This window comes from Styela clava, chromosome 13 (genome assembly GCF_964204865.1).
Source record: "Styela clava chromosome 13, kaStyClav1.hap1.2, whole genome shotgun sequence".
Lineage (NCBI taxonomy): Eukaryota > Metazoa > Chordata > Ascidiacea > Stolidobranchia > Styelidae > Styela > Styela clava.
The window spans coordinates 14,851,631-14,878,714 of NC_135262.1; the positions used below are offsets into that span (position 1 = coordinate 14,851,631).

General features: G+C 35.8%; 3 protein-coding genes across 3 annotated transcripts; all 3 read left to right on the forward strand.

The window, feature by feature from the left end:
• Nucleotides 1–4,811: 4,811 nt before the first annotated feature.
• Nucleotides 4,812–6,315, forward strand: LOC120333001 (uncharacterized). Its single transcript, XM_078119042.1, has 5 exons — nucleotides 4,812–4,995; nucleotides 5,094–5,195; nucleotides 5,398–5,562; nucleotides 5,734–5,939; nucleotides 6,043–6,315. The coding sequence occupies exons 1-5, from the start codon at nucleotides 4,812–4,814 to the stop codon at nucleotides 6,226–6,228; spliced, it is 843 nt and encodes a 280-aa protein (XP_077975168.1). The 3' UTR covers nucleotides 6,229–6,315.
• A 1,302-nt stretch (nucleotides 6,316–7,617) lies between these two features.
• On the forward strand, nucleotides 7,618–12,267 carry LOC144431245 (uncharacterized). Its single transcript, XM_078119095.1, has 4 exons — nucleotides 7,618–7,760; nucleotides 8,364–8,510; nucleotides 10,515–10,753; nucleotides 12,013–12,267. The coding sequence occupies exons 1-4, from the start codon at nucleotides 7,667–7,669 to the stop codon at nucleotides 12,196–12,198; spliced, it is 666 nt and encodes a 221-aa protein (XP_077975221.1). The 5' UTR covers nucleotides 7,618–7,666; the 3' UTR covers nucleotides 12,199–12,267.
• An 11,665-nt stretch (nucleotides 12,268–23,932) lies between these two features.
• Nucleotides 23,933–25,475, forward strand: LOC144431235 (uncharacterized). The gene is made up of 2 exons (XM_078119080.1): nucleotides 23,933–24,064; nucleotides 25,212–25,475. Exons 1-2 carry the CDS (start codon nucleotides 23,936–23,938, stop codon nucleotides 25,395–25,397), a joined length of 315 nt encoding a protein of 104 aa, XP_077975206.1. The 5' UTR covers nucleotides 23,933–23,935; the 3' UTR covers nucleotides 25,398–25,475.
• The last annotated feature ends 1,609 nt before the right edge of the window (nucleotides 25,476–27,084 follow it).

Here is a 27,084-nt window from a genome sequence, read left to right on the forward strand (position 1 = left end):
ACAGAGCTAGGGCAATCAAGAGTACATTGTTTATCTAATAATTACACTGTGAAGAAATACTAACACCACACTCCCCTGGTGTAAACATTTTCGAGACCAGAAACTCATGGCCTCAAGGTAACGCACAAGACAAATCAGTATGCTTTTTAGAACACCTATGCCCGTTTGGGGGCATTTCACATGTATATTATATTAGTGTAATACTAATCTGGCATTAATGGCGCGCTGAATTCATGGAAAATATGATATAGGAAAAAGGCCATACATATTCATGGTAGGGTTTTACAGAAGCATACTCATTTGTCACGCAAGTCTCTGCCTCGCCTTCTTTGATGCCACGATTATTCTTATTTAGATATATTTTTATCTGGGAGGATTGCATCTGTGATAACGACGTTAAAAATGGATAATTCCATTCTAAGTTTGACTCTTTGACGTAAGTATTTATTTATTCTTGCTATACAGCAGGGGGGTTTCAATAAAATTTGAACCCACGACAATTGCACCTGCATACTATTGCACCTATGGAATTTTTTTTACGGATATTTGAACTCATACTAACCCTAACCCGTGGATTTTAGCACCCTCATATAGATTGAACCCGCGGATATACGGGTTCAAATGTACGGTCACCCAGCAGGGGTGGCCAACACGTCGGTCGCCACGGTTCTAGCTGTCGATCGCGTCTGATGTTGAGTGAATTTCATTGAAATACCCCCAAAAATTGCCTCAAACCAGTTTTGTGTTCAACACCAGGCGGTATACAGTGATTTCCATGCGCAAAATAAAATATACACATACAGTATTTGAGTCTGGGCAAGCCCGGTAAAGCATATTATTTCGTAACAAATGCAAGTTTTTCCGCTGCCAAGTTTTAAAAATGAAGTACCGAATATCGCGTGTCTAGACTGACAAACGATCCAACAATAACTTCCGCCAGTGGCGGCGCGTCAATAGGGCCAACCGGGGCAATGCCCCGGTTGTTTTTTCGGTATAATAAAAAATATTCGAAAAATACCTCAATATCGGTTGCACAGACTGTCTACACTAGCCATATTCTCCCGACATGGTTCATTTTTCGCTCGCAAAGCCTTCGCCGAACGTCGACGGGGCGACGCCGATTTTGCCCCGGTTGCTCATTGTATATCGTATTCTCTCTTTTATCCTCCACTCGCCGCATTTGTCTCGTTTGTTTTCTGTTTCTTTTACTAAATCATCGGGGCTAGCCCCGGAATTATGACGACACAATGCCGACGTTTCTTACAACAACGTGTTGACATATTCACGCATTCCTTCTCGTTCGTTGGTTGCTTGAAGAGTTGATAGTTTCCTCGCCTTCGTTTTTGTCGCTTGTTTCGCTATTTGAATCAGTTAGAGACCTTTAGTCCATTTGCTTTCGATTTTCCACATTCCTTTTGAGCTCCTCACTTCTTTCCGGCTTCGCATTTCTTAGCCTTAGACCTCATAATGAATAAGGTTGATGCACTACTTCGCACTCCGTTTTCGCAGCTGCCGCTGGAACAAAAATTAGAGGTACAACGTCTTGGGCCTTATCAACCAAAAAATTGTTCACTGGAACAATCCCATGACGGAGGAAAGCGTCGGCGTACATTCTGCGCAGAAACTTGGTATAAAAAACACGAATGGTTGTGTTACAGCGAGGACAAAAATGCACTGTTTTGTTTTTATTGCCTACTTTTTGCTACCGCCGTGACTCACGTTGGTGTGAATTTGGTTTTAGAGATCTTAATCATCTTTCCGAGCGTGCCAGGGATCATCAATCCTCTATGGAGCATCTGGACAATGCAGTAAAATACCGAACATTCGGAAATGTTAATATTGCAGCACAGTTGGATGAAGGACGCGCGGTTTCTATTCGTCGGCACAACCAAAACGTCGAGAAAAACCGCCATGTTCTCGGTCGATTGATAGATGTTTTGAAGTTCATTGGTTGTCACGAGCTGTCCCTCCGTGGGCACGATGAACGGGCTGGCTCTTCTAATAGAGGGGTATTTTTGGATATGGTGGAATACACCGCATCCCTAGATACAGTATTGAGAGATCATCTTGATGCCGCAACTGTTTCGAAAGGGACATCTAAGGATATCCAAAATGATTTGCTCGACTCAATGTATAAAATTTATTTACAACATTTGGCTCTGGAAATTGAGAATTGCCAGTTCCTTTCGATTCAGTCTGACGAGACAACTGACATCACGTGCGTTTCCCAACTGGCTGTGATTTTTCGGTTTGTGAAAGATGGTAAACCTACCGAGAGATTTCACAGCTTTGTACCAATCGTTGATCACACGGCTTGCGGGATATCGGCTGTACTGAAAGAAGTGTTACAGCCTTACAACGCGAAGTCAAAATTGATAGCTCAAAGTTATGACGGCGCGGCAGTCATGAGTGGGTCGAAACATGGTGTTCAAGTTTATATAAAAGAAGATTTTCCTCATGCGCATTTTTTACATTGTTATGCACACCAATTCAACCTCGTTATTAAAAATATGTGTCTTGATACCCCTCTCGTCCGTATATTTTTTGCAAACGTTTCGGGGTTTTCTTCATTTTTTTCCGTTTCGCCGAAGCGCTCTGACCGCCTTCACCAGATATGTAGCCGCCGTCTCCCAGCTTGTGCACCAACACGTTGGAACTTTCAATCACGCGTGGTGCAGGGCGTGTCCGAAATTAGGTCCGAGCTCATTGAGTGTTTCAATGGCATTCAGAGCTCTCCGGTTTGGGACGAACGCTCTGTGAGGGAGGCGGCAGGTCTAAAGCGTCTGCTAGAAGATGGTGAGTTTTCATTTTTTCTCGCTTTTTTCTCCACAATATTCTATCACGTGGATGTATTATACGGCGCATTGCAGTCAAGGCTAATGGATGGAGCGTCTGTGCAGTCGTGTATTTCAGACTTCTGCGATGCTGCATCTCGTATCCGGAAAACAATAAACTACGACGACACAAGGAGTGCTTCTTTACGCCGCGGGCAAACAACGCAGCGTTTGATTTTGTCTGCAGAGGAATGCTGTGACATTCTGGTGAATCAAATAGGCGATCGTCTGCGCACTGAACACCTTGCCGCGTTCTCTTTGATGAACCCCAAAAATTTTTCAAAATTTGAACGTCAATTTCCCATCCATTTGTTGGCTACTGTCTCCAAATTTTACCCCATGATAAACGTGGGTAAATTGGAAAATGAATTGCGATGTATATACACCAATCAAACTTTTTTGAACATCACATCAACTTGCGCGCTCTATGGGTTCCTCATAGATAACACTCTAGTAACTACCTTTGTGGCGTTTGCAAAATTTCTGGACATCATTTTGACGACGCCTATTTCTTCCGCCGACGCAGAGCGAACATTCAGCACGCTGAAGCGTATTAAAACGTATCTCAGAAACACAATGAAGCAAGATAGATTAAATTCCTTGGCTGTTTTATCCATTCACAGAGACGTTATTTCTGGGATGCATGACTTTAATCAGCGCGTTATTGAGCATTTTGCTTCCAAGAAACCGCGGCGTGTTGCATATATGTTCAAGCAGTAGAGGTCTAGCAGCATATATATCTATGAGTGAGCGACGCATGTCCTTATCTTTGCATTAACTTTCCTTTCTTCATAGTAACGTTTTAAACCTTATTTTAGACTTTGTCTGCTTTCCCGAAGTTTCTGTTAATATGTCATTGTATTTATCTGGGTAAATATTGTCTTTCCTTTTGAAAGAGGTTTCAAAATAAACTATGTCTATATTTATTAATCCCTTGACTTGGACCGGTTTTAAAGACACTTTCTTATCGTTAAAAATTGTCGCTTTTGCCGATTGGTTGTTACCGATGGAATGGTTTTTATACTCATAAAATGATGGGAGAACTTACAGCGCTCATCCTGTTCCCGTAGATGGGGGTGACTTGGTCCCGCAGTAGCTTGCCCCGGTTGTCAAAATGACCACGCGCCGCCACTGACTTTCGCAGTATGTGAAAGGTATTGTCTCATTCCAAAAGTAGTGTGATACATTTTTTGCGCAATGGTCGAATTGCCCGATTTGTTATAATTCTAGGAAAGCGAAGAATTGCGTTTGGAGGAAATTGTAAATTAGATACTGAAGTTTGAGCAGTCACATAACATTCATTGTTTGAGAATATTTATTTTTCGCTGTTTGGATAATACATGAATACTTGCAGATCGGCCACCCCTGCGCTACAGTATCTATGCATTATAAGCATACAGATCCACCCTCAACAAATAATTGTGTCTGAAGGTAATCAAGTTTAAAGTATAGTGAAGAGTATTAACAATTCTAGCACCGGAGGACAGAGACTTTGGGGTTTATACTTATAATGAATCTCTTCGAGAATTTTTTTTATCAGCCCAACGTTCGTATTTGAGAGAAGTCAAATACAATGGTTGCTGTTGTTAGCCTCCGTTGCATCCCCGCGTATGGCACACAGGAGGCCACCTATGAAGTCTTGATTAAACATGAGAAACCTTTTTGTGGAGTTACTCACGATATCAAACTGGTGATTGATTTTCGGCAACGTCAACGCTCAAACATATACACCCGAGAAAAACTCGGCATTTGTAGCATAAAATAGAAAAAGGGTTATCTCACCTCACTATAAGTAGTGTGGTCATATAGAAAAAAGAAAAAAAAGGAAAACCAGTTCCCTTGTAGATACGTGTTTGACATGCGGCTTGAGTGAATAGATTGGCAATAAAAATGCATGTTTGCATTTACATTTATTTGGCTGTTTTCTTGCTGGCCTTGAACTTAGGCCGTATACAAAGCCAGGGCAATAAGAAAAGAATGGTCTGTGAACAATTAGATGATGTGTTCGCACATGAAAATCAACAGAGACCCGAAGTCCGTTCTCAAATTAAAGGACCTCGCGGAAAAAAAGGACCGCCTGGAATAAAGGGGGAAAAAGGAAATGTTGGCACCCCAGGTCGGCAAGGTTTATCGGGAACACCGGGTGCAAAAGGCTCGAAAGGTACAATAGGCGTTCCTGGTGTTGCTAATGAAACTGTACTTCAAATACCTCCCGGAAAAAGGACCGCCTGGAATAAAAGGGAAATGTTGGCACCACAGGTCGGCAAGGTTTAAAGGGACCACCGGGTGCAAAAGGCTTGAAAGGTGCAATAGCCGCTCCTGGTGTTGCTGATGAAACTGTACTTCAAAGAATTCATCAAGGTAGTTATTATAACAACATTTATTTAAATATTGAACAATGACTTTGCTTCTTCTGCGACTAAGTGACTAATTAGCGACACCATGACAAGTGTAAGCAAAAGCTTATCAAACATAGGGAATTTCCGAAATTGATAAATTTAATATTATCATAAATAGTACGATTCAAAGCCAAAAAATTCCAGAACTTGTATCTGCTCACAAGTGTTTCCAACTTACATATATCAAAATAAGAATGGGATTTCTGAACATTATTGTAATGGCTTTACTTTTTTTCCATTAGACATTGCCGACGTTGATGCTACAGAAAAAAGTACTGAGAACAGAATAAACAATTTGGAGGGAAAGTGTATGACAAGAAGAGATTTAGGTATGATACACAAGTTTTCCTTTCCGGGGGATCACCGTTTACTTTTAAAATCTTCAATTAATATTATAATACTTTTATATATATATACATATATATATATATATATATATATATATATATATATATTCAATATAACTGTAGACCAGCTTACACATTCTCATTTATATTTAGAGAATTGCGATGAAGTTTACGATGGAAAGTGTTACGTGTTAATTACAAATGATAACCGACTAAATATAGACCAAGCAAAAGGCGGAAATACAGCTAATATTTACAGCAAAGATCATTTCTATAAAATGGTTGCATTAATCCGGTCACGAATCGTCATCAGGCATTATTACCATCACATATGGACGGGAATGACATTGAACACGAGTGTAAGTCTTCACCTTCAAAGTAAAACCACAATGTTTTGGATCATTTGCCTTCATTAACTTTGCGCAAATGTTTTGTTCAACTTTTTTCCTTTTGATCCTTCAGACTAGAAGAATTTATTTATTTAATGGAAGAACTGCTGCCTACACACACTGGTTTCCAAACAGACCATACAATCCTGCAAGACCTTACGTGGGCATTAACGTTGAATCGGATCCCAACAGTGTAAATCAAGGAATGTTTGATGACTTTTCTACTGGCAGACTTCTTGGGGTTTTGTGTGAAATGTGATTTAAAGCGAACTTTAATATTGATTCTTTGTTCAAAGTTTTCTTTTGTATATGTTTTTTATGTATTCATAAAAAGGCTGAATGAACAGCAAACTGCATCACTTTTGTAAAGACATTTCATAAGAATTACTTTTTACATATCATGCACGAAAAGCTTCACATATATTGGTAATAACATGCTTTTTTCATTCAAAGAAGGGGTGCTGCAAATTAATGGATTTGTTGTAAAGATTAATTAGGAGTCAGTTGATTTTATAAGAATTCTTAATTAAGTCTCAATGCAAACACAATGCAGTATATATATATATAAAGAAAGAGAGAGGCAGTTGGGAACATCGTACAATTGAGCAATGTCTAAAAATGAAGACTCACACAGTTGCATCGGCACATGAACGAAAAATATTTCAATATTAGAAAAATTTAAAGCGCCCGGGATGCGACAGAGAAAATGATTTCACGATTTGTAATTATAAATAGCCTATAGGGATTTTCCAACTCATCAACGTGTCTGAATGATGACCCCATTATTCCCGTGTCTGTTGGATTATAAGAAAATGTTTTATTTTTATTATTAGTTTGCTTTACGTCAATGTGCAAGAACATCTCCATATTGATGGTATTGATCTTATAACCGACCAGTCGATCGCGATCTAATTTGAAGATTTTAGTCAGCATTGCCGCTATATAGATATTAGTTGGCTGCATATATATATTGGCTGTATTTGTATGTCACGTTACCAACCCTATCAAAATGCAAAGTCCAATAGGATTAGCTTACTATTTGAATGAGATCACAAAACGCTGAAAATTCCTTCAGCCTAATGCAAAATTACGCCGATGAGATCTCAGTACTACGTCATCAACGTACCATGCTAGTTATCAAACGATTTCTGTGGGGTTGACTTTCGAGTTTCTCAAACGAAGCGGTAAACGCAAATATAGAACCAAATTTGGCCACAAAAATTTGTGCGTGATACACCCGACTTTTAATGGATTTTCATAGCACACATAAAACAAAACATTTCATGAACTTGTTAACTTTCCGCATGTGTCTAAATTGACTTATAATTCAAATAAATGTACATTGGAATGCAATTATCTCCTGCATCACACAGCTAGCTTGTGGAATTATCGAAGGTGAAAATGAAAGTAAATGAAGCATTGAAAGAAACTTCGTACTGAACCATGAACTAAACCTAAATCAATACCTAAGAAATTTTCGCAAACGTTTGGAAAAATCGCTGAATATTATCTAGCAGCGTTGAATTAGGTACACGTTCGATAGACTTGGGTATAATTTCAGGCATTTTGCAATAAAAATGAATCATAGATAATAATTTACATTTCAAGGTCTGCTTTATATGCCTGCTACAGGAGTATCTAAATTGAATTAAAAAAAAAAATTGAAGAACTTTCAATACAGACAATAACGGCTCGCAATGGTAAAAGGCAAAGATGATCGCAAGAAAAAAATACACAAGCAGTTGGGTAAACATCAGGTACGGGGCACTTTATCGAATGAAAATACTAAAAGTAAGTTTATTTCCAAAAACTGTTGAATAAGGTCAGTTGTTCATCACGTTATCGTATTCAAACCCTTTAGTTTTAAGTGAAATATGTGCTGAAGTACTGAGGTTTGCACGCTTTCAATGGTATATAATGAATTTTTGTGACAATTGAGAATGCACAGTGTTACTGTGAACACAGCATCATCTAATTAATTAGTTGTAATTAATTAGTAATAATAAAAAATTAATGAAAATACATAGTAAACCCTGCTAAGGACACACTCACAACTTAGTAGACTCACTAGGTTAGTATTTCATTCGGCGACCCAAAGAGTTCAGTCTAAACAGTGGATCTTAGCCCGGGTTTGATGAAGATCAAATGATTGGTTGCAACTTTCAACAACACTTCATGGTGATTACATGCCGTTTTGTGGAATCGTTCTTTAATGAGAATATTTCTATTATTGATGCTTCAATTTATACGTGTTGTACATAGTACTTCATTATAACGTTATACAACAAACAGTAATTATATGTCGAACGGTTTTTATGAAACCGAAGTGAAAACATTCTAAATTTAGCATACAAACTCTGCCGAAATATTTTTTCAAGTTCGTGTTTTCAACAGCAAAACGTAAATTCATTGTTATTGGAGTGGTGATCGTGATCTTGGCTGTGTCAATAGCTGTGCCGGTGACTTTATTGGTTCTCAAAAAAGAAACTATTCCAGATACGACGGCATCAACGCTGGCAATAACACGGGAGGATATGCATGGTAAGCAATTCCAAGCAAAAAATGATAGTCAATATTTTTATTTGGTTCGATTTTAATCAGTTAATTGTATATTTTACAATTACGGTCAATTTCATGTCAATAACTGTCTCATGCCTACAATCTGGTAGTGAGATAAAAATTCGTTTTCGATGTTGGACTATAATATAATAGTGGGATTTTCAACGACTACGACGAGAAAGTGCTGCCTGTAGCATACGTAGAAAGATATAGGAAGTGTGCAAAATTCAGGATTGCTAGATTGTGGGTTGTTTATATAAGATTCTGGGTACGCGTTACGTTGTAATACAAGCGGTTACACTTATAAATTGATCTATGCCAGCATAATACAGTTCAGGAATATTGATATTATGTGGTCAAATTAAATTTAATAATTTATGAATAATTTAAAAATATATCGTCACGGTAGAGAGGCGTCCCAAACGGAATAGCTAAGGCTGATGTGAAAAGGGTTGAAATGGTGCAAATCCAGGCCCGTGGACACATGCGGTCCGCAGATTCATTATCTGTGGCCCGCGTCGCATTCGAAAAGTACCGTATGTGCTCGTTTAACCGCCCGATCTTGATTAATAAGGGCCAATTTGAATAGACGCCCGTGTGAACAGAACATAAGAACGAGAATATCGGTCGGAGATCGAAGACTTATCGATCGAAACCGCGGTTTCGATTCATGACTCTATAGTGAAACCGCGTGTACCATCCCTAATTATTAAATAACTCGCTAATTATAAGATATAATTCATCCATAATCGATATTCTCGTTTCAATATTGATAGGGCGTCGCAAAACTTTTCTTCTTTTGCGGATTTGTAACTGCGGTGCGTAGAAAAAGTCAAAATTTTTGTTATTCTCGTTCGAATCATACTGGAGGACTGGAAATGACAATATATTAATTATTGTAACGATCGATCTTCCGTATATGTGACTTGACAAACAAACAACCTGACAAAACAACAAGCGTCCGTGCTTGAATAAGGGCCCGGTTAGTGAGTTTGGTTTAAAAATATGGGCCCGGGCTACAAAACGAGAAAATATACTGTAATCAAAAATTGCATTTTGTGTTATTTAGTCATAAAATTAACCAGAAAAATCTTCTGATGTATACGGTACACTTACAAGCGGTTACACTTTGTGTTACATCACTAATGTCACTGAATTTACTAGTGATATGGCTAGCTGAGGCAACGTTTGGTCGGGAATATATGCTAACAATTTTGGCATCATAGAAATTTAAAAATCGAATGCGGAAAATGATGCCTATATGTCGGAAAATTTAGTAATTACTCTCCTGTACCTCACATTGTGTAATCAATCAATCTGTTATTTTGTGAACATAAGTTTGAAAAAAAAAGTTGACAAATTCAAACAGATTTTTAACTAGATGTGGGAGGAAAAACACCACAATGCTCACTGCAAGTTGTGTCGGTGATAAAAGAATATAATTTAGAGCGGCAATGAGCATTTCCAGTGTCAAGATATTTCCTAAATTTGTGGAAGCACTTTTTCCGTTATGAAGAGTTTGAAATCCTACAATAAATGTAGATATAGAAAAAGTTTTGTAGGTTTTAGAAAGTTTTTTGGTGGTTTTTACATGCCTTAATGTGTTAGCTTAATAAATAACAAATACTGATCAATGTGTTTGCAAAATAAAAGTGTTTGGTATGTATTGCACTGTTTACCTATTCTTGGCACTATTGTGGCCCGCGAACAATGCAAAAATAATTTTGTGGCCCCGGAGCCGACAACCTTGGACCACCCTGAGTTAGACAGAAGATCCGGCAAGTTTTAAATAAAATAAATTAGGAACGTTTATCGCAGGATTGACTGTATCTATGAGCGTGCAGCAAAAAAGCAAGACTTATGAACATTTTCCAAAAAGTCTAATTTCATTATACTATGATATAATTATATACTATTATAAGCATGTAACTATGACATTGAGATATGTTTTGAAGAATCTTTTCTCTTGCGTTTATGTTTTCTCAGAATTTTGTGAAGTAAAAAATGAAAAAAGAGGTCTGTGTTACTGGACTGAAATCCATCAAAAACCAGATGTCGATTATTTACGAGCAGTTTCTATTTGCAAACAAATGTCGATGGAAATTGCTGTCATACCGAAAGATGATCCCAGTATTGATACGTTCATTTCTTCGAAATTGATGAAAATGATTCCTCCACATCGTTATTGGTCAAGCGCATGGACAAATATGACTGTTGATTTGAAGGTATAAACGCAACTACCGCCAAGTGTGTTAGATTCAAAACTTTTTTTAGAGTTTATCATGATGGATTGATTTTGAAGATGAGCGTTACTATCGATGTGCTTTTGCAGAACCAATTTTATAATCTACATGATCAATGATCTCATCTCCGATTATGCCGACGTCATTACTTAATATTGATGTCTATAGATAAGATTTATGATCACATATAACGTAGATCGGGTTGGGGAAATTGGGGAAAGCAGTGGCAACTGTTTTATCACCTCAAAAAAAAAAGATTCCATCACAAATCAATATCAATCTAATGCCATGACAATCAATGGAGAATTCATTTCGTTTATAGCAAAAAATCTTTCTGTTATTTTGGTTGTGAATTTGGTCTCACGAAAATTGTATTGTATTGAAATTCACAGTTTATCTACTATATTATAGATTTTTAAACTTGACTGAAAGTTATTTTCACGGTTAATAATGAAGAAACAACATTTTTATGATAATCCAAATATATTTTTTTTAGATTTTCTCGCCCACGATTTTTTTCAAAGGCATAAAGGTTAAGAAATATTGGTTCAATCATGTGCACATTTGACCTTTACAAATTGTTGATTCGTTATTTCATATATAAAATATTGCCCTTGCTATAGATCCGCGACCAAATTTATAAGACTATTTTGAAAACTTAATCATCGTAAAGCGAGTTCGATATTTTTTTCCACGTGTATCATAGTGGATTCGGTTTTTCTGTTATCGTCGCACAAAACACAGTTGCCAGTCATCGTAGACAATTCCATTTATCGTCCATTTCAAATCGTGTTTACAGAAAGTTTTATTCAAAAAGTTTCATAACTTGGACTATTAAATCAACAAACTTACATTCCTTGCTTGACCGCAATGAACAATAATGCCCAAATTTAGAAGTTTCTGATAAAAGGCTGCAGTCTCTATACTTCCAATTTTGCCTTCATAATTTTCAGAGATTGAGTAGGAAGAATTATATTTTTTCTGATCAGATTGTTGAAATCATCGATCAAAGCAATATTTTCTCGAGATTTGAAGATCAGATACGTGATGTTGACTCAATGCTACAAAGCTGTATAAACATTTCAGCTTTTCTAATTTTGAGTCTCTGCCTTTGTCGCAGGTTACCAATATAATTCAGTTCGATTTATGTTGTGTAAACGTTAACATATTGATTATCAGATATTACAACTATCTACATTTTCATCAAGTTTAATATCATTAATCTTCTTGATTTATTTCAGACTGGAGTGGTTTCTCCTCCGGGTAGTTTAGACAACTTCGTTTGGTATGGAATATTTGATGCTCCTCAGCAGAAAACGTGGACAAGACTTTTTTTGTTTGTCATTGATTTTCCTGTTTCCACTGTTGTCAACTCGGATCCTTCCAGAATGACATATGGAGCTGTGTGTTCGTTTCCCATACCATGATATTTATGGTGCAGCTCACAAACCTTTTACATACAGGGTGATCAGACCAAGTGTAGACAAATGTTTATTGAAATATCTACAATATAAATGTGAGAGAGAAAAAATTATTTTGCGGAAAATGGCATTATAAAGATAAATAATATAATTCATTGTTATTTTCTGATATATCCTCCCTTTGCCTTCACCACACTCCTCGATCTGTTCGGAACTTGACTGCACGAGGCACGTATGGTTTCTTCCGAAATCTTGTCCCAATAAGTCATCTATGCTTTAGAGCAGTTGCTCTCAATCTGAGTTACGCGCACCACTAGTGGTACGCAAGCAGCTTTGAATCATTGCAACAATCAATCTTTGTATTCGCTGAAAAGCGATTGTAGCGCTACAGATCCTTGTCTTTTAAAGATCGCCCTCGTCGGTTACTGTCCACTAAAAACGGAACGGGCATGTTTCGCCATTTTGCATGATATTTTACAGTGCGTCTGCATTAAATGAGGGAGCGTTCGTGATAGCGGCTAGTACTGTTCAAAGTGTATTCGTACGAGGTTTCCAATAATTTAGCGATTATGATAAGATGTATTGTGACGTAACGGACAAATTGGCAAAAACGTCCCTGTTTCGTTTCAGGTGGGCACAGGGGCGTAGCCAAAAATTTTGAAAGGGTTTCTGAAATTATTTTTTTTTCCAAGTTAGATTGAAACAGCTAGCGGGTCCGATCGAACGCTGGAATACGCGTGTTTTCAGTAGTCAGTAGTTTTGGTAATCTTGGTAAAGTAATGGGCGAGGGCGCTCTCTAACGACAAGGATTGGTAGCCTTATAAACGCCGTTTAGCGAATACAAAAGTTAATTGTTGCAATAATTCAAAGCTGCTTTCGTACCACGTGAAATACTCCCGTGTATCAGACTGACAACAACTAATATTAGGGCATAAATTGATGACCTGTTGGGACAAAATTTCAGAAGACACCATACGTGCCTCGTGCAGTCAAGTTTCAATCAGATCGAGGCGTGTAGTGAAGGCAAAGGGAGGATATATCGAAAAATAACAATGAATCTTAATATTTATGTTTACAATGATATTTTCTGCAAAATATTTTTTTCTTTCTCACATTTTTATAATGTAGATATTTTAAATAATAAACATTTGTCTGCACTTGGTTTGATCACCCTGTATGTTGCATTCTATATCATTTATATTTTACATGTTGATTTGAAGTTAATTACATATTTAGAATTTAATGATGATAACAAAGCAATAAATAATATTATGTGTCCGAGGTTGTTTATTTACCGCGAAGAATTTGTTTTCTTGAATTTCTTCTTTACTTTCGACTGTGAGGTTTTGCGCTTATCTCTGGACTAAATCGCAACCCCCATCTTTCCACTTGTCACAATGGACAGTTTCCCCGACACCTTCTTTGTATTTGTTCGTTTTCCGTATAATATAGGCGGATAGGACATGATATATTATATAGTCAGTTAGATCATAAAATCTCGACACGAAAGTGTCAGGTCCATAGTGAATTAACAACAACAGTAGCATTATTTGAACGTTTCGCTGCCGCTCGTATTCAAGCTTGCTGACAAAACGGTCCCAAATGCTCCATCAAAAGTCGAAGAAATACTGTTTGCATTTGCGAATATTTAGGTCGATTTGTTTAATGAAAGCACACAGGCCGACTTGAGTCACCCGCAATTTACCATTTCCAAGATACTTTGAGGGAACAATGCTCGAAAATATTGGTCGCAAATCGAAGCCTTTATATTTACGTTTGCAATGTCGCTGAAAAGCCTCTTTCTGATTGTACAAACTTTTGTTTGTTTGTATGACTTTTTACAAATTACATTTCTGTACATATGACCTAACTTAGTTTCGAATAAACAAAAGGTGTGTTGCATTTCAATAACTGAATATGGAGTTGGTTAATCGAATTTTGAATGAGCTATCTTCAATTAGTCTTTGTAGGGGTAGGCTATTTGTTCAATCACACATATTATATACTTTTCCATAAAATGTTGAACAAAAAGTTTTCTTAAGTCCGTTTTCCATGATCTGGTGGGTTAACATTCATCTCGTTTTATGATGCCAAGTAAAGTAGTGCTTCCTTTCAAACTATTTAGTTTTTAGTAGCATCTTACTCTAAATCAGTGGTTCTGAAACGCTGGGACGCGTAGACAATTTTTCTAGTGGGCGTGAAGCTAAGTAAAATATAAATATTTGTAAGGTTTGATCCTGTCCGCCTTATTTTGGATATTTACATTTCTTTATTTTGAATATTTACGTTTCATCCACACATTTTCAACGTGTTTTTGAATAAAACATACTTTCGGCTCACTATCTGTTATTTGTAGCTTATTGTTAGCTAGTTGTTTTTGAAGGGGGGCACAAGACATGACAAACTCTAAAAAGAGGGCGTGTCGATTTGCCAGACTCGTTTTATTGAAAATATTCAAAACTGTTGCCTGAAACATAAATGAAAATAATTAGCACCAAACAAATAAAGGCAATTGAAAAAATTGCGGCAATCGACTGCTGATCATATGCTTGTTTATTTGTGACAGTGATAAACTAGTCATGGGCAGCAGACTACGCCTCCCTCGAGGAGTGACCGACCCACAGTTTAAGATTCTGCTCAAATAATAGAGAATTGGTTTTGGACACTCGGCCACTTTTCCCGATAGTTAATGTCGTTAACTTAACTTAGAGCGATTTTGTGCCAATATGAAATATCAATTCGCGACATGGCTTAGTACTGATATTTAGGATACAAAGTTCTCAAAATAGGAATTTCGTATTTTTAAATATTAGAGTATTCATATATACACTTATTGCCGCTCAACTGAACCCGAAAAAGTATTGCAAATCGAAAGAAACGAAGCCGAATAATAGGTGTTTTGTTATATGTATATTGATAAATATTTAAAAATACTTTTAAAACTGTAATAGTAGTTATATTTATTTCATTGCCACTTTAATATTTACTTTTACTAGACACTGAATAAATTAGGTAAGATGTACTTAGTTTATCATATCTTTTTACTTTCAATTAACTACATATAATTCACTTCTGACGATGAACTTCTAGTTTATCTTATTGCATTTTCATCCAAACTACGCTTATCACAACCTCCATCTCCGAGGACTCAAGTATATTTATTTTCGAGATATAAATATACTTAGTTATATGAAGATTTATTAACATAGTTTTATGATATGCTTGTTGTAGTTCAACTGGACCCAATGTATCGAAGACAATCACACAGTAGGTCCTTCTTGCATTTATAGTTTATATATTATGTAAATCAAAGCGTTAGAAATTTAACTCGTTTATATCGTCAATTTTAATTTTTAAGACTTCACATTCTGAGACTTTCTTACAAAAATCTTAGCTTATTCATACTTATCCCGTTAAAGAAAAGTTCATGGACCCCGCCCACTCGTCAGATTACCAGTCAAACTTAGTTTTTGGATTAGTTGACCAGTTAATTGTTCCATATGCAGGACTTTGATAAGGTAATCATATAACAGGGACTGACATTGATTTGCCCATTCAGAACATTTATTACGATAGTATTTACAGCCAATTACTGTGCTGCAGTCCATATATAATTTTATTGCTCGTATTTTACTGCAATTAAGTTGACAAATATTTCATAATATCTGGTAACTGCATTTTAGACCTTCTTGGCTTTCTTACCGTCAATATATCAAATCCGTATAATCCGATGAAGCAATGTTTGTCTACAAGCTCAACAAGTCAGTCGCTTCCTATACAACCAGTCATGGTTATGACGTTAAATTCTCACAATTTATTTGTATATTTTTAGTTGGTCAGTTTATTCTCCAAATACCAAACAGCACACACATACATGTATAACTGCTTATACCGAAGAAGAAAAGTTTTGAGATAATTATCACATGTAAAATTAATCAATTGTTTTAACATAATGGGATTTGGAATCTATCAATGAAATTAACCCTATTAATACCTCTGGAATATTAAAGTGGGGGCCATGAGGGCTAAAAGCCTCCGAAATGGGGCCACGAGTCATAAAAGGTTGAGAACCACTGGTTTAATGAATGTATTGTATTGTATAAAGATATTTTTTAAATATAGGTCACGTAGAAGTTAAGGTCAATCTCAAGATCACTATCTCGGAAATGTTTTTTTTAAGCTAAGATGAGACTATATTGTTGGTAAGTTTCGGGGCTGAGTTTTTATTTCGGTCATCATAATCAAATACAAATCTGAAATAAATGTGTGAAACCTGAACAGAGGGTATTTTATCATGTTTTCTTCCAAGAACAAATGAGGGAATTTATCTTTGGAGTGCTGTTCTACAAAAACGATGGCGAAAATGATGTGAACAAAACTGATGTAAACTCGAGCCGATTCCCTGGCAAACTCGAAAAACTTTGATCCAAGATCTGAAAGGGATTTACCGACGTTAAATGTTCCGTCATGTGAGACCTTAAGTATGATTCAGGTCAAAAAGGTGGGAAAAACAAACTTTTATGTTACAATGTTTTGTCTGAGGTAACGATTTAAAATTTAGTAAACACTTGGAGAAAGTTGAAAGGATTGGGACGAAGTGACACGACAGTGCATTTCTATAAACCTAAATTTTACAACTGAAACTGAAATTTTAGCAGCTTATGACAATATATATACTTAGTTTGTCATTATATTAGCAAATAATTTTTCCTATTTTGAATTGTGGCAGCGCAAGTGAACTTTCGAAACAAAACTATTATAAAAAAAAACTATTACACTTCCAAGATATAAATTCAACATTCGAACTATCCAATTCGACAAATCAATAATTTTTGATCTGATAGATAGTACTTTTTCACATATGAAACACATAAACTTTGAACGACGAACCAATATTGAATCAATATAATTGAATCAATATTGATCGTGTAATCACATTTCCCACAAAACCCCAAGAGGTCTGATAGTAATAGGTTCATCAAACATTCCGTGATTTTCATGATTCGGATCCGATTCAAGAGTATATATAACATAACAATTCTGGTGATGGGAGAAAGATACGATTGTACGTAGAAAAAATGTTGACGCTCTCCTTGTTGACATAGTGAATGACTAATTAACCAAGCTAAATGGAGACAAAATTAAATGTATCTCTCGATCTCAATGTAATTCAATTGTAACGAAAACCCGTAATAGAATAATGAAAAACTATGATAAACCTTTTCGAAAACATTTTCTTTCAGCCTCACTTTTCGTATTTAAGTGAGGTCAAATACTATGGTTGTTTATAGTTAGCCTCATTTGCATTCATTGGGTATATTATATACGAGGCCACTTATACGTTCTCGAATAAACATGAGAATCCTTTTCGTGAATTTTCTCACGATATCAAACTGGTGATTGATTTTCGGCAACGTCGACGCTCACACATATACACTCGAGAAAAAACGGCGTTTTGGAGCAGAAAATGAAAAAGGGTTTCTTATCACACTATATCGTAGATAGTGTTTGATTTGATATTCAAGTGAATAGATTGACCATGAAAATGCATGTTTGCATTTATTTGGCCCTTTTTGTTTTCATTTAACTTAGGCCATACGCAAGGCCATTACAATAAGAAAAGAATGGTCTGTGAAGAATTAGATGATGTGTTCAGAAATGAAAATCAACAAAGACCCGAAGTTCGATCTCAAATTAATGGACCCCCCGGCAAAAAGGGACCCCCTGGAATTAAGGGAGAGAAAGAAAATGTTGGCAGCAAAGGTCGGTAAGGTTTATTGGGTCCACCGGGTGCAATAGGATTGAAAGGTGCAACAGGCTCTCCTGGTGTTGCTGATGAAACTGAACTCCAAAGAATTCATCAAGGTAATTATTACAACAACATTTATTTAAATTTTGGACTTGCTTTATTGAACTTGCTTGAACTTTATTGAAATTGCATAGTGAATTTCCGAAATTAATTTAATAATATTATTAATAGGTCGATTCAACGCCAACAGATTCCAGAACTTGTACTTGCTCACAAGTATTTCCAACCTACATATACAAAATAAAAAATGGAATTTTTGAACAGTATTGAAAATAGCTTAAATTTTTTTCTATCAGACATTGCCGACGTTGATAATATAGCAACAGGTATTAAGACCAGATTAAACGATTTGGAAGAAAAGTGTATTACAAGAAAAGATTTAGGTATGATACACAAGATTATTTCTTTACTTTTATTTGAGTTTTAAACTTTGTAGACATGTTCCACAGATTGAAATATAGAAATCTCTAAATAATAATTTAATAGTTTTATGCAAGCTATATTCACTATAGTTATAGAATAGACCAGTATGGTGGTCCATCGTTGTCACGCGAAAAATTGAAAAAAAAAATCAAAACAAAAAAAAAAATTAGAAAAATAAAACAAAATTTGCAAAAAAAAAACGAAACTAAAATAAAATCGGAATAAAAAAATAATGGTAATGAAAAAAAAAATTAAAAAAAAAGTAAATTAAAATAAAAATAAAGAAGGTTCCTCTTTGTCAGACGTTTTCATTTTCAAAAATGTTGCTTCTGCTTGGGGCAAGTAGAAACTTGTGGAAAGTTTAATCCATATACCATTTAGAAATTAAACTTATTGCACTCAATGAAAATTAGTAGTCAATTGGAAACCCAGGGAACACCGTTTGTAAGCGTAGAAGTATGTATGACAACGTTGGTTCCAGGCAGAAGCAACATTTTTCAAAATAAAAACGCTTGTCAACGATATTTTAATTTTATTCCTAATTTTTTATTCCGTTTTCATTTCATTTTTGTTTTATTTTTGTAAACTTTATTTAATTTTCCAATTTTCTTTTTTGTTTTTGGAATTTATTTTTTATTTTACGCGTGACAACGATGGGCCACCATAGACCAGTATTCCCAAAGAAAAATCAACAGAATTGTGTTAAACATAACTAAAATGCATTTATCATAAATGTTTTTTATTTTAAATGCTGTTTATATAAAGCAATAACTTCATTTTACCTTTCAATGTCATTCACTTTCTGTTACGTAAGAAGAGTTGACTCTTTGCCTTTATTTATTAGGCCTACATGTTTACAAACTTTAAAAGGCACAAAGTACACATTAACGATCACAATATTGAGTTTTATTTGAAAGCAGAATATTTTTTCGTGTAAGTGCGTCGTGAGTTTTTCACTGATAATTTGGCGACGTACGAACAAAAAGTTTGGGAACCTCTGAAATGGGCAATCTTATACATTTTCACTTGTATTTAGAAAATTGCGATGAAGTTTACGATGGAAAGTGCTACTTGTTGATCACAAATGATAACCGACTAAACCTAGACCAAGCAAAAGCGAGTTGTCGAACGATCGGCGGAAATGCAGCAAATATTTACAGCAAAGATCATTTCTATAAGATGGTTGCATTAATCCGGTCACGAATCGTCATCAGGCATACTTATCATCACATATGGACGGGAATAGCATTTAACACGAAGGTAAGTCTTCACCTGCAATGTAATACCACAATGTTTTGTATCTATTGCATTTATTAACTTTTCGCGAAGTTTATGTTCAACTATTTCCTATTTGATCTTTTCAGACAAAAAGATTTATTTATCCAATGGAAGAACAGATGCCTACACACGCTGGGTTCTAAATAGACCATTCAATTATGCAAGACCTTACATGGGCATTCACGTTCAATCGTATCCCAAGGAGTGTTTGATGAAAATTCCTCATTCAGACTTCTTGGGGTTTTGTGTGAAATGTGATTGAAAGCAAACTTTAATATTGATACTTCGTTCAAAGTTTTCTTTTGTATATGTTTTCTATGTATTCATAAAAAGGCTGAATGAACAGCAAACTGCATAACTTTTGTAAAGACATTACATAAGAATTGCTTTTTACAATTGCTCTTCAACATGCCTGAATGATGACCCCATTATTCCCGTGTCTGTTCGATTATAATAAGATGTTTTATTTTTAATATTAGTTGGCTTTACGTCAATGTGCAAGAACATCTCCCTATTGATGGTATGACATATAACCGACCAGTCGATCGCGATCTAATTTGAAAATTTCAGTCAGCATTGCCGCTATATGAATATTAGTTGGCTGTATTATATTGGCTGTATTTGTATGTCACGTTACCAACCCTATCAAAATGCAAAGCCCAATAGGATTAGCTTACTATTTGAATGAGAACACAAAACGCTGAAAATGCCTTCAGCCTAAAGCAAAATTAAGTCGATGAGTTCTCAGTACTACTTCATCAACGAACGAAGATGTGCGTTTACTCAAACGAAGCGGTAAACGCAAACATAGAACCAAATTTGCCACAAAAATTTGTGCGTGATACACCCGACTTTTAATGGATTTTCATAACACACATAAAACAAAACATTTCATAAACTTGTTAACTTTACGCCTGTGTCTAAATTGACTTATAATTCAAATAAATGTACATTGGAATGCAATTATCTCCTGCGTCACACAGCTAGCTTGTGGAATTATCGAAGGTGAAAATGAAAGTAAATGAAGCATTAAAAGAAACTTCGTACTGAACCTAAATCAATACCTAAGAAATTTTCGCAAACGTTTGGAAAAATCGCTGAATATTATCTAGCAGAGTTGAATTAGGTACACGTTCGATAGACTTGGGTATAAATTTGGGCATTTTGCACTAAAAATGAATCATAACTAATAATTTACTTTTATAGTCTGCTTTATATGCCTGCTACAGGAGTATCTGGAATTAAATTTTAAAACAAAATTTGAAGAACTTTCAATACAGACAATAACGGCTCGCAATGGTAAAAGACAAAGATGATCGCAAGAAAAAAATACACAAGCAGTTGGGTAAACATCAGCTACTGGCACTTTATGGAATGAAAATACTAAAAGTAAGTTTATTTATAAAAACTGTTGAATAAGGTCAGTTGTTCATCACGTTGTCGTATTCAAACCCTTTAGTTATAAGTGAAATATTTGCTGAAGTACTGAGGTTTGCACGCTTTCTATGGTATATAATGATTTTTTGGTGACAAATGAGAATGCACAGTGTTACTGTGAACACAGCATCATCTAATTAATTAATTGCAATAATAAAAAATAACGAAAATACATAGTAATCCCTGCTAAGGACACACTCACAACTTAGTAGAGTCACTAGGTTAGTATTTCATTCGGCGACCCAAAGAGTTCAGCCCAAACAGTGGATCTTAGCCCGCGTTTGATAAAGATCAAATGATTGGTTGCAACTTTCAACAACACTTCATTGTGATTACGTGCCGTTTTGTGGAATCGTTCTTTAAATATAATATTTCCATTATTGATGCTTCAATTTATACGTGTTGTACATAGTACTTCATTATAACGTTATACAACAAGCAGCAATTATATGTCGAACGGTTTTCATGAAACCTAAGTGGAAATATTCTAAATTTAGCATACAAACTCTGCCGAAATATTTTTTCAAGTTCGTGTTTTCAACAGCAAAACGTAAATTCATTGTTATTGGAGTGGTGATCGTGATCTTGGCTGTGTCAATAGCTGTGCCGGTGACTTTATTGGTTCTCAAAAAAGAAACTATTCCAGATACGACGGCATCAACGCTGGCAACAACACCGGGGAGTATGCATGGTAAGTAATTTCAAGCAAAAAATGATAGTCAATATTTTTTTTCGTTAGTTTTTAATCAGTTAATTGTATATTTTACAATTACGGTCAATTTCATGTCAATAACTGTCTCAGGCCTACAATCTGGTAGTGAGACAAAAATTCGTTTTCGATGTTGGACTATAATATAATAGTGGGGTTTTCAACGACAACGACGAGAAAGTGCTGCCTGTAGCATACGTAGAAAGATATAGAAAGTGTGCAAAATTCAGGATTGCTAGATTGTGGGTTGTTTACATAAGATTCGGGGTACGCGTTACGTTGTAATACAAGCGGTTACACTTATAAATTGATCTATGCCAGCATAATACAGTTCAGGAATATTGATATTATGTGGTCAAATTAAATTTGAAAATTTATGAATAATTTAAAAATATATATTGTCACGGTAGAGAGGCGTCACAAACGGAATAGCCAAGGCTGGTGTGAAAAGGGTTGAAATGGTGCAAATCCAGGCCCGCGGACACATGCGGTCCGCAGATTCATTATCTGTGGCCCGCGTCGCATTCGGAAAGTACCGTATATGCTCGTTTTACCGCCCGATCTTGATTAATAAGAGCCCATTTGAATAGCCGTCCGTGAAAACAGAACATAAAAACGAGAATATCGGTGGGAGACCGAAGACTTATCGATCGAAACCGCGGTTTCGATTCATGACTCTATAGTGACACCGCGTGTACCATCACTAATTAATAAATAACTCGCTAATTATACGACATAATTCATCCATAATCGATATTCTCGTTTCAATATTGATAGGGCGTCGCAAAACTTTTCTTCTTTTGCGGATTTGTACCTGCGGTGCGTAGAAAAAGTCAAAATTTTCGTTATTCTCGTTCGAATCATACTTGAGAACTGGAAATGACAATATATTTATAATTGTAACGATCGATCTTATCTATATGTGACTTCACAAACAAACAACCTGACAAAACAACAAGCGTCCGTGCTTGAATAAGGGCCCGGTTAGTGAGTTTGGTTTAAAAATATGGGCCCGGGCTAAAAAACGAGGAAATATACGGTAATCAAAAAATTGCATTTTGTGTTGTTTAGTCATAAAATTAACCAGAAAATCTTCTGACGTATTGTTACATCACTAATGTCACTGAATTGACTAGTGATATGGCTAGCTGAGGCAACGTTTGGTCGGGAATATATGCTAACAATTTTGGCATCATAGAAATCTAAAAATCGAATGCGGAAAATAATGCCTATATGCCGGAAAATTTAGTAATTACTCTCCTGTACCTCACATTGTGAAATCAATCAATCTGTTATTTTGTAAACATAAGTTTGAAAAAAAAAGTTGACAAATTCAAACAGATTTTCAACTAGATGTGGGAGGAATAACACCACAATGCTTACTTGATATGTCTGCAAGTTGTGTCGATGAAAAAAGAATATAATTTAGAACGGCATTTTGAAATCTTGTGAGCAATGAGCATTTCCAGAGTCAAGATTTTACCTAAATTTGCGGAAGCACTTTTTCCGTTATGAAGAGTTTGAAATCCTACACTAAATGTAGATATAGAAAGAGTTTTGTAGGTTTTAGAAAGTTTTTTGGTGGTTTTTACATGCCTTAATGTGTTAGCTTAATAAATGACAAATACTGATCAATGTGTTTGCACAATACAAGTGTTTGTTATGTATTGCACTGCTTACCTATTCTTGGCACTATTGTGGCCCCAAAAATAATTTTGGGGCCCCGGAGCCGACAACCTTGGACCACCCTGAGTTAGACATAGGATCCGGCAAGTTTTAAATAAGATAAATTTGGAATGTTTATCGCAGGATCGACTGTATCTATGAGCATACAGCAAAAAAGTAAGACTTATGAACATTTTCATAAAAGTCTAATTTCAGTATACCATGATATAATTCATATACCACATAAGCATGTAACTATGACATTGATATATGTTTTGAGGAATCTTTTTATTTGCGTTTATGTTTTCTCAGAATTTTGTGAAGTAAAAAATGACAAAAGAGGTCTGTGTTACTGGACTGAAATCCATCAAAAACCCGATGTCGATTATTTACGAGCAGTTTCTATTTGCAAACAAATGTCGATGGAAATTGCTGTCATACAGAACAATGATCCCATTATTAATACGTTCATTTCTTCGAAATTGCTAAAATCAAATCCTCCACATCGTTATTGGACAAGCGTATGGACAAATATGACTGTTGATTTGAAGGTATAAACGTAACTACCGTCAAGTGTGTTAGAATTAAAACTTTTCTTAGAGTTTATCATGATGGATTGGTTTTGAAGATGTGCGTTACTATCGATGTGCTTTTGCAGAACCAATTTTATAACCAACGTGATCAATGATCTCCGATTATGCTGACGTCATTGCTTAATATTGATGTCTATAGATAAGACTTATGATCAGATATAACGTTTGAATCTCGTATAGGTCCTGTGCGCAGACTTAGATCGGGTTGGGGAACGCAGTGGCAACTGTTTTATCACCTCAAAAAAGATCCCATCACACGTCTCACGAAAATTGTATTGTATTAATATTCACAGTTTATCTACTATAATATAGATTTTTAATCTTGACTGTATTTTCACGGTTAATAATGAATAAATATTTATTTTATGATAATCCAAATATTTTTTTAAAGATTTTCTCGCCCGCGATTTCTTTCGAAGGAATAAAGGTTGAGAAATATTGGTTTAATCATGTGCACATTGAACCTTTTCAAATTTTTGATTTAGTATTTCATACATAAAATATTGCTTTTGCTCTACATCCGCGATCAAATTTATAGGACTATTTTGAAAACTTAATCATCGTAAAGCAAGTTCGATATTTTTTTCCACGTGTATTATAGTGGATTCGGTTTTTCTGTTATCGTCGCACACAACAAAGTTGTCAGTCATCGTATACAATTCAATTTATCGTCCATTTCAAATCAAAAAGTTTTTCTCAAAAAGTTTCATAACTTACATTCTTTGCTTGACCGCATTGAACAATAGTGCTCAAATTTAAAAGTTTCTCATAAAAGACTGCAGTCCCTACTTCCAATTTTGCCTTTATAATTTTCAGAGATTGAGTAGGAAGAATTATATTTTTTCTGATCAGATTGTTGAAATCATCGATCAAATCAATATTTTCTCAAGATTTGAAGATCAGATACGTGATGTTGACTCAATGCTACAAAGCTGTATAAACATTTCAGCTTTTCGAACTTTGAATCTCTGCCTTTGTCGTAGATTACCAACATAATTCAGTTCGCTTTATTTTGTGTAAACGTTAACATATTGATTATCCAATATTACAACTATCTAGATTTTACATCAAGTTTAATACCATTAATCTTCTTTATTTATTTCAGACTAGAGTGGTTTCTCCTCCGGGTAGTTTAGACAACTTCCTTTGGTATGGAATATTTGATGCTCCTCAGCAGAAAACGTGGACAAGAATTGTTTTGATTGTCATTGATTTTGCTGCTTGCACTGTTGTCAATTCTGATCCTTCCAAAATGACCTATGGAGCTGTGTGTTCGTTTCCCATACCATGATATTTTTGGTGCAGCTCACCTTCTATATACAGGGTGATCAGACAGTGTAGACAAATGTTTTAGTGAAATATTTACAATATAGCAAAATAGCATTACAAATATAAATAATAGAATTCATTTTTATTTTTCGATATATCCTCCCTTTGCCGTCATCACACGCCTCGATTTGAGTGGAACTTAACTGCACGAGGCACGTATAGTTTCTTCCGAAATCTTGTCCCAATAAGTCATCAACCTATGCTTTAGAGAAGTTCTGAGTTCCGCGCACCACTAGTGGTACGCAAGCAGCTTTGAATCATTACAACAATTAATTTTTCTATTCGCTGAAGGACGTTTATAGCGCTACCGATCTTTGTCTTTTATAGATCGCCCTCGTCCATCACTGACCATTCAAAACGGAACGGGCATGTTTTCGGCATTTTGCATGATATGTCACAGTGCGTCTGCATTAAATGAGGGAGCGTTCGTGATAGCGGCTAGCACTGTTCAAAGTGTAATCGTACGAGGTTTCGGATAATTTAGCGATTATGATAAGATGTATTGTGACGTAACGGACAAATTGGCAAAAACGTGCCCGTTTCGTTTCAGGTGGGCACAGGGGCGTAGCAGAAAATTTTCAAAAGGTAGGGGGTTCTGTCAGATCGAACGCTGGAATACGCGTGTTTTTAGTAGTCTTGGAGGTTCTAAAAAACATTTCAAGCTACGAAAAATGCTATCTATGGACTATGATACAGAAAATTGATTTTATTTTTTTTATATTTCAATAGGGGGGGGGGGGGGGGTCCACCCGCAAAACCACCCTCCCTGGCTACGCCACTAATTGGACAGTAATGGTCGAGGGCGGTCTCTGACGACAAGAACGCCGTTTAGCGAATACAAAAGTTAATTGTTGCAATAATTCAAAGCTGAAATACTCCCGTGTATCAGACTGACATCAACTAATCTTAAGGCAAAAATTGATGACCTGTTGGGACAAAATTTCAGAAAGCACCATACGTGCCTCGTGCAGTCAAGTTTCAATCAGATGCGTGTAGTGAAGGCAAAGGGAGGATTTATCGAAAAATAACAATGAATTTTAATATTTATTTTTGGACACGTTTATTGGACACGTTTAGTGGACATAACGATCGTTTCAAAATTTTGTTGTTATTGTTATTTTCTTTCGTCATTATCATTGAAAAATCGGGTTTCTCTTCGAATACTGGACCAATTACTTTCAAATTTTCAGTGATTAAAGATTGATTTTTTTGCCAGAAGCCTATCACTTTTATTTATTTCTAAATTTCGCCTGAAATCTGATATTTCGTCTAAAATTTCGCTGTCTTATTTTATCCATGGGAACACTGGCTGTCCGGTTTGATTCTGCAAATTATTTTTGTGGGTATCGGTGGCGTCAAAGGTAAATACTGCTTCGCTCTTCGCTACCGGTATTTGTTTTTCGAAATCATGGACTGCTTGCTTGGTGTCAGTATATTTGTAGACTGTGGTATGTCCTGTAGACCAGTACCGGTAGGTAGACCAAGTATGTACCGGTATGTGGACCGTAACTAGACCAATACGGTTATTCAGTCATTGTATTATAAATAGGAAACATGTAAAATATTTTATTCCTAATACCGTACCGGTAACTGCGTTGTCTCAGTTCTAACACCGGTACCATACGCTGTTACCCTGTACCGGTAAGTGC

Bases quoted from the DNA above. Each gene is read 5' to 3' on its own strand.
- LOC120333001 (XM_078119042.1), top strand. From the start codon at position 4,812: ATGGTCTGTGAACAATTAGATGATGTGTTCGCACATGAAAATCAACAG. The intron at 5,196-5,397 runs GTAGTTATTATA...TCTGCTCACAAG, and splicing joins ACTTCAAAGAATTCATCAAG to TGTTTCCAACTTACATATAT. The intron at 5,563-5,733 runs GTATGATACACA...ATTTATATTTAG, and splicing joins TATGACAAGAAGAGATTTAG to AGAATTGCGATGAAGTTTAC.
- LOC144431235 (XM_078119080.1), top strand. From the start codon at position 23,936: ATGGAAATTGCTGTCATACAGAACAATGATCCCATTATTAATACGTTC. The intron at 24,065-25,211 runs GTATAAACGTAA...TATTTATTTCAG, and splicing joins ATATGACTGTTGATTTGAAG to ACTAGAGTGGTTTCTCCTCC.
- LOC144431245 (XM_078119095.1), top strand. From the start codon at position 7,667: ATGGTAAAAGGCAAAGATGATCGCAAGAAAAAAATACACAAGCAGTTG. The intron at 7,761-8,363 runs GTAAGTTTATTT...TGTTTTCAACAG, and splicing joins ATCGAATGAAAATACTAAAA to CAAAACGTAAATTCATTGTT. The intron at 10,754-12,012 runs GTATAAACGCAA...GATTTATTTCAG, and splicing joins ATATGACTGTTGATTTGAAG to ACTGGAGTGGTTTCTCCTCC.